Below are 12805 nucleotides of genomic sequence, written 5' to 3'. Positions count from 1 at the left end.
AGGTGGATCGTCTGAGCTCAGGAGTTCAAGACCGGCCTGAGAAAGAGCAAGACCCTGTCTCTACTAAAAAATAGAAACAAGCCAAGTATCATGATAGCTGGGACTATCAAGCGCCTGTAGTCCCAGCTTACTTGGGAGGCTGAGGCAAGAAGATTATTTGAGCCCAAGAGTTTGAGGTTGCTGTGAGCTATGACACCACAAGACTTTACCTAGGGCAACAGTGAGATTCTGTTTCAAAAAATAAAAATAAAAATGAAAATAAATAAGTAAATAAGTTAATATCTGGTTGTGATATTCTCTGTTATGTGACACACTTAAAAAAATTCAGGAATGATTTGTACAATTTATAGTTTCCCAAAGAGGTGTAAAGACTAAAACATATTTACAGCTTGATAAAGTTAAGATTCTATTTCTTTAAAATACTACTCTTTTCATCATCATTTACTAGCCATCTCTTTCCTCTGAAGGATGTGGTATATTTAATTTAAGCTGCTATTGAAGAGTGAAAGAAAAACTTCATCATTGACTACTTGGTATGATTTTTCCACATAAATATCAGCTAGTTTGTCTCTTTTTGCATCTTCAGCATTGATTATTCTTTTGTCTGTGTTACATTTTAAATTTTTTCTTTGTTTTTTAGTTCTTTGTCTTTATTTTATGGCTATTAGTTATTTTTCTTTTTTTTTTCTTGACCAGTATTGCCAGAGATTTGACAGTTTTATAGTCTTTCATATAATTAACTTACAGCTTTGTTGATCATTTATGTGTGCTAATGGCATTTTTGTTTCTGTCATTATATCTTCTTTAGCTATCTTATGTTTACATTGGACTCTTAGAAGATTAATTTCCACAAATCTCTCCAGTTGTGGAGACTGCTCCGCAATAACTACTTTGGCTATATTTATAAATTTGTATATGTGTTATTTTCATTAATATGCATTTCTAAGTAATTTTTACTTTTCATTATTTCTTCTTTGCCTTATATGTTATTTGGAAGTTTATATTTAATATTTCTGAAAATAGGAGATATTTTACATTTTCCTTTTTACTTCTCTATGAATTAAGTTATAGTTAGAGAATTTGGTCTGTATGGGAGATTTTTTTGAAATTTGTGAGACTTGCTTAATGGTCTCCAGCTTAATAAATGTTCACCTGAGAAGACCATGTATTCTTTAATTATTGATTATATTTTTCAAATTTTAGTCATATTTTTGATGGCTTAATCCATTGATATTGCAGAAATTTCAAACTGTGTTATTATTCTGATGGATTTAACTCTTTTTATTACTTTATGTACAAGGTTCTCTTCTACTTGAGCATAAGGTCTACTCCTTCCGTTTATTATTCATAGAAGTTATTGAGTTGCTATTTCCTCTTCCCAGATTAGCTGCAGGTCAATTTTTAAGTTAATTTTAATTTTTATTTATTTATTGTTTTGAGACAGAGCCTCACTCTGACGGCTCAGCTAGAGTGCAGGGGCATAGTCTTAACTCACTACAATCTCAAACTCCTGGGCTGAAACTACCCTCCTGCCTGAGACTCCCACATGCCAAGCTCCATGCCAAGCAAATTGTTCTATTTTTCTTTTTTTGAGTCTTACCATGTTGCTCAGGTTGGTTGTGATCTTGGCCTCAAGTGATCCTCCCACTTTACCCTTCCAAAGTGTTAGGATTACAGGCGTGAGTCACCATGCCCAGCTTGGTCAGTTCTTAATAAGCTTTTCCTGTAGATGGCTTTTCTTCTTACTCTATTATGTATTATTGTATTCTGAATTCTTCATTATATACATTTTTTATTCTAGTGAATTTTTCAAGAAAATTATTTTTGTGCTCTACCTTTTCTTAGCATGAGTTTTATTTATCTTACATCTTTTAGAATACTATATACTTTACCTTCAAAAGTTACTGTTGAAAAAGCTTACTGAACTTAGGATGTTAGCCAAGATGGAGTGTGAGTTCACTAATAGTTTAACTACTCTGTGTCTTAGTCTTCTTAGATTGACTAACACATACTACTGACCAGGAAGCTTAAGTAACAGAAATTTATTTTTCCATTCTGAAAGCTACGAAGTTCAAGGTGCTGACTGATTTGCTTTCTAGTGAGAATTCTTTTTCTGGCCTGTAGATGGTTAACTTCTTCCTGTGTCCTTTTCATTGAAGAAAGAGCTTCTGGTATCTTTTCTTATAAGGACACATATCCTATTGGATCAAGGCCCCATTCTTATATCTCACTTAAACTTAATTATCTACTTAAAGTCCTTATCTTCAAACACAGGCACACTGGGGGATAGGGCTTCAACATACGAATTTTAGTGGCAGATAATTCAGTGCATATCACACAGTGGGAGAGCATTTTTAGAGTTCTGAAAGAAAAGAACTGCTAACTAAAAATGCTATATTCAGTGAAAACATGCCTGAAAATTAAAGCAAAATAAAGAATTTCCAGATGAAGGAAATTCAAGAATTTTCACTAGCAGAACTGACCTAAAAGAAATGCTAACAAAAGTTCTTCAGGCTAGAGCGAGACAACAGAAAGCAACTAGAACTTCATAAATAAAGAATGAACAATAGGGGTGGCATCTGTGGCTCGGAGGAGTAGGGTGCCGGCTCCATATACCAGAGGTGGCAGGTTCAAACCCAGCCCCAGCCAAAAACTGCAGAAAAAAAAAAAAAGGAACAACAAAAGTGGTAAATATCTGACTAAATATAGCAGATTTTTGCCTCCCCTTAGGGCCTTTTGAATATGCCTCTCTAAAGCAAAACTTATATAATTACTAAGGAACGTTTAAATGTTTGCATATCTAATACAAGTGACATTTAGAACAAAGGCCGGAGAGTATAGAGAACAATATGGTTATATGTTTTACTTGAAATGGTAAAATATTAGCTCTAAGTAGACTGTTAAAAGTTAGGTGTTATATTCTTTAAAGCAGTGACTATAAAATTACTAAGATATTTAGCCAGAAAGCCAATAAACAAAATGAAATGCTAAAACATTAAAATTATCCAAGAAAGAGTCAGAAAGGATAAGAAGAAAACAAACAATGAAATATCAAATCCAATCATATTAATAATTACATTAATAAGTTCTCTAATTACACCAGTTAAATGCAATATTTTGATTGGGTGGAAAAAAAAGACTACTTAAGGAAACCCATTTTAAATACAGTGATACAGATAGACAAAAGGACAGAAAAAGGTATTCCATGCAGAAACTAATTGAAAGCAAGCTAGAGTTGCTGTATCAGAGATTTCAGAGCGAAGAAAATGTATAGAGATGAAATTTGACATTAACATATTGAAAAGCAGGTCAGTATGCTAAGAAGACGAAAGAAACCTGAAGTATAAACACAGCTAACAACGGAGTTCCCAAAAGTAACAAGGTGATAGAACTAACAGAAAAAATCCACAATTACACTTGGTAACTGCAGTAACGTCAAAGATCACTGATCACAGATCACCATACAGATATAATAATAAAGAAAAAAGTCTGAAATATTGCAAAAATATAACAAAGAGACACAAAGTGGGTATGTGCTGTTGGAAAAATGGTACTTGGTGGGCACAGGGTGGCACAAACCTTGAATTTGTAAAAAATAAAGTATCTTCAAAGCACAACGAAGTAAAATGCAGTAAAACAAGGTGTGCCTATAATGATACCCCTCGTGGACATAAACACCAGAATCTTTAATAAAACATTAACAAATCATACTCTAGAATGCAAGGATATTTGAGTATTTGAAAATAAAATGTTTCCTTTTATTAACAGACTAAAGAGTAAAAATTATAGAATGATATCAATATACATAAAAAAGCATTTTACAAATTTTAACATTCATGTTAAAAAAACTCTTCCCAAGCTAGGTCTTAAAGTGCATCTACAGAACTTTATAACAATAAAATACAACAATAAAATATCAACTTTGGTACTACTGACAATTTGGATGAATAATTCTTTACTATAGGTGGGAAAACTCAGTATTGAGAAGATGTCAGTTCTCTTCATCCTGATCTGCAATCTCAAAGTTGTAGGAGGCTTTTTTATATTGTCAACAAAAATGGTTCTAAAATTTATATGGCTGGGTAAAAGTAGCTAAAATAGGCAAAACAATTTCATAAAGGAAGAACAAAGTTGGAGGCTCAAACTATCTGATTTCAAAACCTATTGTTAAGATGCAGTGATCAGTGTGTTATTGGTGAAGGCTTATACATATGTATTAAAACAGTGGAATAGAGAGTTCAGGAAAAGATCCATACAGCTATTTGGTCTTGGCCATAGAAGCATGATGATGAAAGGAATATCATGGATTGGAAAACATTGGAATAAGATGCATACGCTGTGCCACCGCTGTGGCTCTAAGGCCTACCACCTGCAAAAGTTGACCCGTGGCAAATGTGGCTATCCTGCCAAGTGCCAGAGAAAGTATAACTGGAGTGCCAAGGCTGAAAGAAGAAATACCACCAAGACTGGTAGGATGAGGCACCTCAAAATTGTATACCGCAGATTCAGGCCTGGATTCCATCAAGAATCAGTGCCTAAACCCAAGAGGGCAGCTGTTGCAGCCTCCAGATCATCTTACTAATTTCAACAATTAGTCATGCAATAAATGCTTTGGTTTTTAAAAATCTAAAAAAAGAAAAAGAAAAATGTCTATACAGATACACTCAATCTGATTTGTTTTTGACAAAAATGCAAAAGCACTTCAGTGGAGAAATGCTAAACTTTCTCAAAACATGATGCTGGAATAATTGGATACTTGTGTGCAAAAAATTAACCTTGTCCTATACCTCACGTTCTATAGAGCAGTTAACTCAACATCGGTTATAGAACTAAACTCAAAGTGTAAAAGTATACAATTCTTAAATAAAAATGCAGAATATTTTTGTTACTTTTAAGTAGGAAAACAGATTTTAAACATGAAGAAGCATAGTCCATAAAACAAATAATGGTAAAGTGGTTACTATGGGCTAGAGGGTGGGGGTTGGGTGGGGTGCTATTTGACTGTATAGCATCAGCATGGAGGAGTTTTTTTGGGCGGCAGGGGGTGGAACTGTTACGTGTCTTATGGTTGTGGTTACATAGCTCCCTGCATTTTTCAGTAATCACAGAACTGTATACCAACAGTGAACTTACCATAAGTTAAAAAATAACTTTATAACTGCTTCAAATTTTATTGCTTTTATTAAAACATTTTAAAATGGGGGGAAATCCCATTTTTTTTTTAATAATAAATAAGGTTTCAACTCCTTGATCTCCACTTACTCTGGAAAGCTGGATCGTTTGTCAGAGCACAGTGAGAAGTCCCAAGGAACATTCTTTTGCCATCACCCCTTTGTATTTTTCTTGGCCGAATGCAACTCCTACTTTTCCTCTGCTTTGGAAATGACATATAGCATGAGTTCCCTATCCTTTTTCTGAAGCACATGCCTTAAATTTGAAATTTCACACATACTTTCTACTCTTTTTTTTGCTTTCTTCCCCTACCCCAGCACCCCTAACCCCTGCCGCCATCTTTTACACACATACATACCTGGTTCTCTTTATCCCATTTATCTCTTACTTGGCAACCTATCTAGGACCTGGACTAACTAATAATAAGGTAACTTTCATATGAAACAGTCTTGAAAGGAAGAAGGAGGTTACATTAACAATTAGTGATGTGTTATCAAGTCATAATTGCAGTACTAATGACCATGATGTACACCAAGGAGGCATGGATTCACAGAGGGAAGAGGCGTGTAAAAAAAGAAAGAAAAAAGGCGTGTAAGTGCCCCAAATAATAAAAATTGCGATTTAATTCTTTACAATGTCATCTGTGACGTTGATTATTTATAGACCAGTAGAACAAGTTAAAGAAAAATATGAAATTTAGCAGTAACATGGTTAGAAACAACCTTGTAAACTTAAGCTAGATGGTGTGAGGATGGGATATATTAGTGAATTTTGGAAAGGTTACATGGAAGATAATTGATTAAAATGAAAAAGCTACTGAGTATCATGGCAAACTACAGGCTATCAATTAGTAACGTACCACTTAAAGGAAAAAGGGATTGAATTTAATAAGACCTTATGTCAAATAAATCTCCTAAAATCTGCTAATTATACTCATTAACGTTTGGCTTGCTAACTCACATTTACTTTAGATTTTGCAATGATTCTGAAATTTTCCCCCAGTTATTTTTATGTACAGTTAAACTTTTTTTGCCCTGAAGTTACTATGCTCTAGCCTTGTCAGTTTAGTTTTTTAAAATTTTTCCTGGCTGTATCGAGCCCATTCCACCACGGTGCTCCACTCTACTGGCTGTTCCTGGTATAAGGAGCACACTTCTTTTAGTATCTGCATGGTTAACGCCTTCGTCTGTTTAAAACTACTCAATGAGTTTAACCTTCCACCGTATTTTGAATTATAAATCACCTTCCCTCTTTTCATCCCCATGCACTTCTGCCCTTTTTACCTTGCATTAGTTTTTTTAAGTCTTACCTTCTAACATATTGTGATTTATTTATTATGATTATTGTTCATTGTCTTTCTTCGTTTTCACTAAAATGTAAGCTTCACTAGAGCTAGGATCTTTACCTCTACTGAAAAGTAGGCTTCACTAGGGCTAAGATCTTCATCTGTTTTGTTCACTGATGTATCCCAAATTTCTAGACCAGTGCTTGAGATATGGTAGACAGTAAGTTAATGTATTTTGGAAAATTAAATGTTTAATGTAAGAGTAATAACTCCGTATTTTTTTTTCTGCTAGCACTTGGATTCAGATTCTTAAAAAGAGTTCAAACTCCTGTGATTTGACATTTTGAAATTTTTGTAATCCAGTTGAACTGTTATGATACCTAGCCTTTGCTCAGGAACCCTGGCTTGAACCTCAAAGCTCTTCCTGATTTTGATAATAAATAGTCACCTCCCCATGAGGCCATCTTTTGAAGTGCAGTGTAAACATTATTAGAAACAATGAGTAAAGATAAACCTGTCCATTGGCCTTTGAGTTTTCTTTGTTCATTTTTGAAGGTTTTCCAACTTTTGGTTCTTGGTTTGCACACAAAATAAGACTTGAATTGTTTCTGTAGTAATATATGAACACAACTTATCCAATAAAAAACCCATATACTCATGCCAAAACATGGTACCAGAGATAAGAAATTGGCTCTGAAGGTCACCAAAGTTTGGCTTTTAGACAACGGACAAGGCCACTCTGAGAAACACCTTTTTAAGTTACATACTTGGAAATTTAGGACAGTTGCAATAGGTTTTATATCTCAGAAAATCATAATATTCGAGTTATCCTTGAAGTATGCAGGATTATATATACCATGATGAATCTGAGTCAGTGTTTTAAAATGCATAGAGAATATATATATATTCTTTGATGTTGTGTGTCACATATATTAATGTTTTGTAGTAAATTTAAGATTCTAATAGATTCTAAAAACAGAAAGTTTTGAATGTTTTGTGGTAAATTTAAGATTCTAATACATTGTAAAAACAAAGTTTTAATCTCTAAAGCAATTATAGGGAAAAAGGTAACTAGAAAAATTTAAATATCACCCAAATTTCTACATTTTTATATGTCCTTTTCAATCAAAATTACATTCCTATGCTTTATTTGCTCTTAAGCTTATAACCCTCATCATACATTGTTTTTCTGATGCCTTTCAAGAAAGCTCCCTCTCCCTTTTAAAATTTTATGCAGTAATTACTGAACAAATAGCTTGACTGTGTTTCCATTCCTGTTAATAGTCTACTATAGTAGTAAGAAGAAAAGATGATTTCTTAACCTTTTTGTCATATATACTAAGTCTTTTGGCTACCAATCATTTTTTGTTTCTTCTTCCTCCTACTCCTTGTAAAAGTCATGAGAGGTTAAAAAAAAAAAGTAATGAGAGGTTCAAATATAAAGCAGTAGGTAGTATTAATAAAGACTTCCAAGGGCCAGGCATAGTGGCTCATGCCTGTAATTGTAGCACTCTGAGAGGCTGAGGAGGTGGATTGCCTGAGCTCACAGGTTCGAGACCAGCCTGAGCCAAGAGCAAGACGTTTTCTTAAAAAATAGCCAGGCATTGTGGCAGTCCCAGCTACTCAGGAGCCTGAGGCAAGAGGATTGCTTTAGTCCAAGAGTTTGAGGATGTGAGCTATGATGCCATAGCACTCTACTGAGGGTGATAAGTGAGACTCTGTCTCAAAACAAATAAATAAATAAATAAATAAATAAATAAATAAAAATATATAAAAACTTCCAGAAATCCCATATGTAATTGTAGCTGGCAACTTTGCCCAATAGTCATCATATGTATATGAATATATGTATATATTTTTCTTTGTTGTGATCTGTATTTAGCCTTAGTATGTTATAGGCATCTTTCTGTGGCCATACCTACATTTTCCATTTTATTTTTTTTTAGTATTAAAAAAAATTGAGATAAAATTCACATAATGTAACATTTACTATTTTAGCTATTTTAATGTATACAATTCAGTGGTTTTTAGTATATTTACAGAGTTGTGCAACTATCACTACTATCTAATTCCAGAAAAGTTTCATCACCCCCCAAAGAAACCCCATATCCTTTCATTTCCCCTGTCCCCTGGCAGCCACTAATTACTTTCTATTCTATGGATTTACTTATTCTGCACATTCCATATAAATGGAATCATAAATTATGTGGCCTTCTATGCTTGGCTTCCTTGGCATAATGTTTTCAAAGTTCACTCACGTTGTAGGATGTATCAGTACTTCACCCATCTTATGGCTGAAAAATACTCACTATATGGATAATATCACATTTTGTGTATCCACTCATCGGTTAATAGACATTTGGATTGCTTCCACTTTTTTTCTTATGAATAATGCTTCTGTAAACATTCATGTACATTTGTTTCTGCATATGCTCTTTATTCTCTTGTATATATTTCCATTTCCTGTTTAACAACTACATAATATTTAATATATAAATGACCGTAAGTCATTTCCCAAATTTTGTTGACTTTTCTCAAATTTTCTAATTATTTTTAATTATTAACTACTAGGGAGGCTGATGCAAGAGGATTGCACTAGCGAGACTGTGTCTCTACAAAAAGTTTAACAATGAGCCAGGTGTGGGTGCACTTGCCTGTAGACCCAGTTACTTGGGGGCTGAAGCCAAAGGATTGCTTTAGCCCAGGAGTTTGAGGTTGCAGTGAACTATGATCACACCACTGTTGTTCTAGCTTAGGTGACAGAGTGAAATGAAATCTTGGCTCAAAAAAAATTGTCTGAAATATTTTTGAATATCTTTTTAAGACAAGAGAGAGTTTAAGAAGTTTTTGATTCTACCAGGTAGTCTAATATCTTGGCTTTACAAGGAATTGATGGTCTCTGATGGTAGTTCATATTTTATTATGGTTGTACCTCTTTGAGTTTCTGCCAGAAAAATATAGGAGACCCTATATAAGTTGACTACCTAAGGGACTATAGCACACTGGTCAACATACGGAGGTGGGCAACATAAAGGAACTAGGCCTACTGTACTGATATGTACATGTGGTGTATGTCTGTCTATGAAAATGAGATCAACTTAAGGAGGTGGCCATTGTAGGGAGGTGGTCAACTATGGAGGTTCTTCTGTAATAGAACATTTCTAGTTTTGACCTCATGACTTTTGCAAATTAACATAGAACATAGAACTTATAATTATTAATAAAGAACTTGTAAATTAACATAGAACTTGTAATTATCAAATCATACTTTACTTTGAGTCATAGAAATTTGCCTTCTTGTTAATTTTGTTCTTGTTGCATAAATTCAGCAATAGTTTTGATTACTTTATTGCTCAACTATGGCTCATTTAAGGAAAGTAAATATTTTTCATTTTATAGGACAGGGAAAGATTACAGTTTAGTGGACTTCATTCATTTTTGGAGGGTATTAGAATAATCTCAGTTCCAGCCTCCTTCTGATTTTCTAATTTTAATGAGTTCTCAAAATCTTTTATAAATTCATAGTATTGTTATCCCTTTTCCTTAAGGAAATTAAAATCACTACAAAGTACTTTGCTAGAAGTCTAATGCTAAATTCTTGTTGTAATGTGTGATTTACTTTTTCTAATATATACCTATATGCCATGATTAAGAGTTGATTAAAGTATGTTAGAATTTTGAATGCCTAATATTTGTGTGTGTTTACATATTCACTGTATTTTTACACTAAATTTTTAAATATCTCTCATAGTTTTCTTGATAGTTTATAAGAACCTGAGATGACCCCATAATTCAGTTATGTTCTATAATTTTTTTTTTTTTTTTTTGAGACAGAGTCTCACTATGTCACCCTCGGTAGAGTGCAGTGGCGTCACAGCTCACAGCACCTGAAACTCTGGGACTTAAGCGATTCTCTTGCCTCAGCCTTCCAAGTAGCTGGGACCACAGGTGCCCACCACAATGCCCAACTGTTTTTTGGTTGCCGTTGTCATTGTTTTTTAGCAGGCCCAGGTCAGGCTCAAACCCGTCACCTTCAGTGTATGTGGCCAGTGCCCTGCTCACTGAGTTATGGGCACCGAGCCTGTTCTGTAAACTTTTTAATTGTACTTTTGTTATCCTTGTTTTCCATAAATTTAAATACTTTAATTTCAAGGAAGTAAAATTAAATGGAAGTATTCATGTAATTTCTAGTCATTAATAGTTTTTCCTATTTACCAATTACTATAGTTCATATGATCTAATAATTTCATTTTATTAAAATTCTCCATTTTCTTTCCTTAAACTTATTATGGCCTTTCAACTTCAAAAGATTAGCACAATTTATGTACTTGATTTTTTTAATTGTTAAATCAACTAATAAATACTCTGTATCTATTTTCCTATAAAAGCCATTTTAAAGCAGTCTATTAAAAGTTTAAGAGAAGTTACATATGATACATTTTAATTCCAGAACTTGTTAAAAGATGAAAAATGGCCACATATAAGATATTGTTTTATTGTTAGCTGAATTACAGTATTTAATTGTATTTGTACCTGTTGCTTTATGGATAATTTTTCTCATATATAAATACAAGGTTGAAGATTCAAATTTTTAGAAAAGAACTTACACCAGCATTATTATTGTTAAATAGTAACAGAATAGAGTATGTTCTATGTGACCTTGCCAATTTAAAGATAATACTTGTAAAAGGTCCAATTATTATCTGAGAATTTATAATTACTTTTATTTGCCTTACAAATGACAGTCTATTTTCAGATCAGTTCATCTAGGAGTCTTTTCTGTAATCTATCCTGGCACATTTATATAAAGGCATCGACCTGCAACCTAATTAGAACAATATATAAACTGAGAGATGGAAAATTAGAATATGTATAGCAAAAGCCAGAAGTTCACCTCCTACATAACTGTTAACATTTATTAAGTTATATCAATCATGGTAATGTAGTTAAATTATCAAAGAAATAGAAATGAATAGAAAGCTGAATTTGAAACAGGGCTGACATTAAAAATTTGTAAAAATAAATATCATATTCATGAATTAGAGCCACATTCAGTTTTATCACCAAGACAGATATATTTGTTTAAAGCAGTGGTCAATAATCTTTTCTGTGTGAAGCCTAATTTCAACATTAATACAAAAATTAGTACATTATTTTCAATGATTTTATTTTGAAAATTACATACTTTCTGGTTCAGGAAATGTTGTGTCTTTGGTATACTGCATACCTGAGTGGACTCTTCTTTGCTAACATTTCAGAAAGTAGTATCTAAAATAACTATGTATAGTATGATTATAACTTGTATTTGAATGAATTTTGTGCTTGAACAAAACACTTTCTGAACCTGGTCTATTTGGTCTTGTCTCAACTATTTTTCTAAGGCACCTAATGGTAAAATACTGTATCACTTTATTTTAATGTTGTATGTTTTATAACAAAAGATTTTATTTCAATTGCATATGTGAACCCTTTCTACAAACAGCAGAGTCTTGGGCCACTGTGAAATAATGTGAGCTTTGTAATTCACTTATTTTTGAGGGGCAGCAACAATTCTAAAGATTTAAATTGTATATGAAAAATATTTACACTAGACACAATACATGTTTCACTGCCTTTTTTTTTCTTTCTTATTTCTGGGCTGTCAGTGAGAATGTGTAACCAACCAGGAAATCCAACTGATTCTCCAAATGTCATAGCCTGCCTATAGCCAAAGGTGTGGATCAGCTGGCAGCTTCTGGGGCAGAGACGTACTGTGTCCTGGCAGCTCTCCCTGAGCCTTTTTTTCCTTCTATAAATTTAGAGTTGTTGAAATTTGATTCTTGGTAATTTGGAATCCAGTATATTGCTGTCTATTCTGGATATTTCTGGCTAACTTTAAATGGTCTGGAATGGTTTAAACATATTGACGTGATTAAAGCAATTAAATATTTGAAATAAATGAAAAAATTAAAAAAAAAGTCCCATGATCTTTCACAGCCAAAATGAAAGTAATACATATAACCAGGGCATAAAGACAGGCATACTAACAGATTTTTTTTTTTTTTTTTTTGGACACAGATTCTTTCTCTGTCACCCAAACTAGAGTGCAGTGGCATCAGCCTAGCTCACTGCAACCTCAAACTCTTGAGCTCAAGCGATCCTCTTGCCTTTGCCTCCTGAGTAGCTGGGACTCCAGGCACTCACCACCACACCCAGCTAATTTTTTGTATCTTAAGTAGAGATGGCGGTGTCACTCTTGCTCAGGCCGGTCTCTAACTCCTGACCTGTAGTGATTCTTCCTTTTTGGCCTCCCAGAGTGCTAGGATTAGATATGTGAGTCACTGTGGTTGGACCTAACAGTTAAAAAAA

At 33.5% G+C, this 12805-nt stretch overlaps 3 protein-coding genes across 12 annotated transcripts in view; 2 read left to right on the top strand and 1 right to left on the bottom strand.

Annotated features, from left to right (window-relative positions):
- The window catches only part of RUNDC3B (RUN domain containing 3B), a 141684-nt gene that overhangs the window by 25218 nt on the left and 103661 nt on the right, over positions 1–12805 (top strand). The window lies entirely within an intron of this gene.
- The window catches only part of ABCB1 (ATP binding cassette subfamily B member 1), a 206351-nt gene that overhangs the window by 175176 nt on the left and 18370 nt on the right, over positions 1–12805 (bottom strand). The gene's annotated exons all lie outside the window — the stretch shown is intronic.
- On the top strand, positions 4286–4582 carry LOC128598568 (60S ribosomal protein L37-like). Its single transcript, XM_053609103.1, has one exon. The coding sequence runs from the start codon at positions 4286–4288 to the stop codon at positions 4580–4582; it is 297 nt and encodes a 98-aa protein (XP_053465078.1).

The sequence above is a fragment of the Nycticebus coucang genome, chromosome 11 (genome assembly GCF_027406575.1).
Source record: "Nycticebus coucang isolate mNycCou1 chromosome 11, mNycCou1.pri, whole genome shotgun sequence".
NCBI classification, from domain to species: Eukaryota; Metazoa; Chordata; class Mammalia; order Primates; family Lorisidae; genus Nycticebus; species Nycticebus coucang.
Note: the sequence above shows the minus strand (reverse complement) of the source record. Positions and strands in the feature narration are given on the sequence as shown.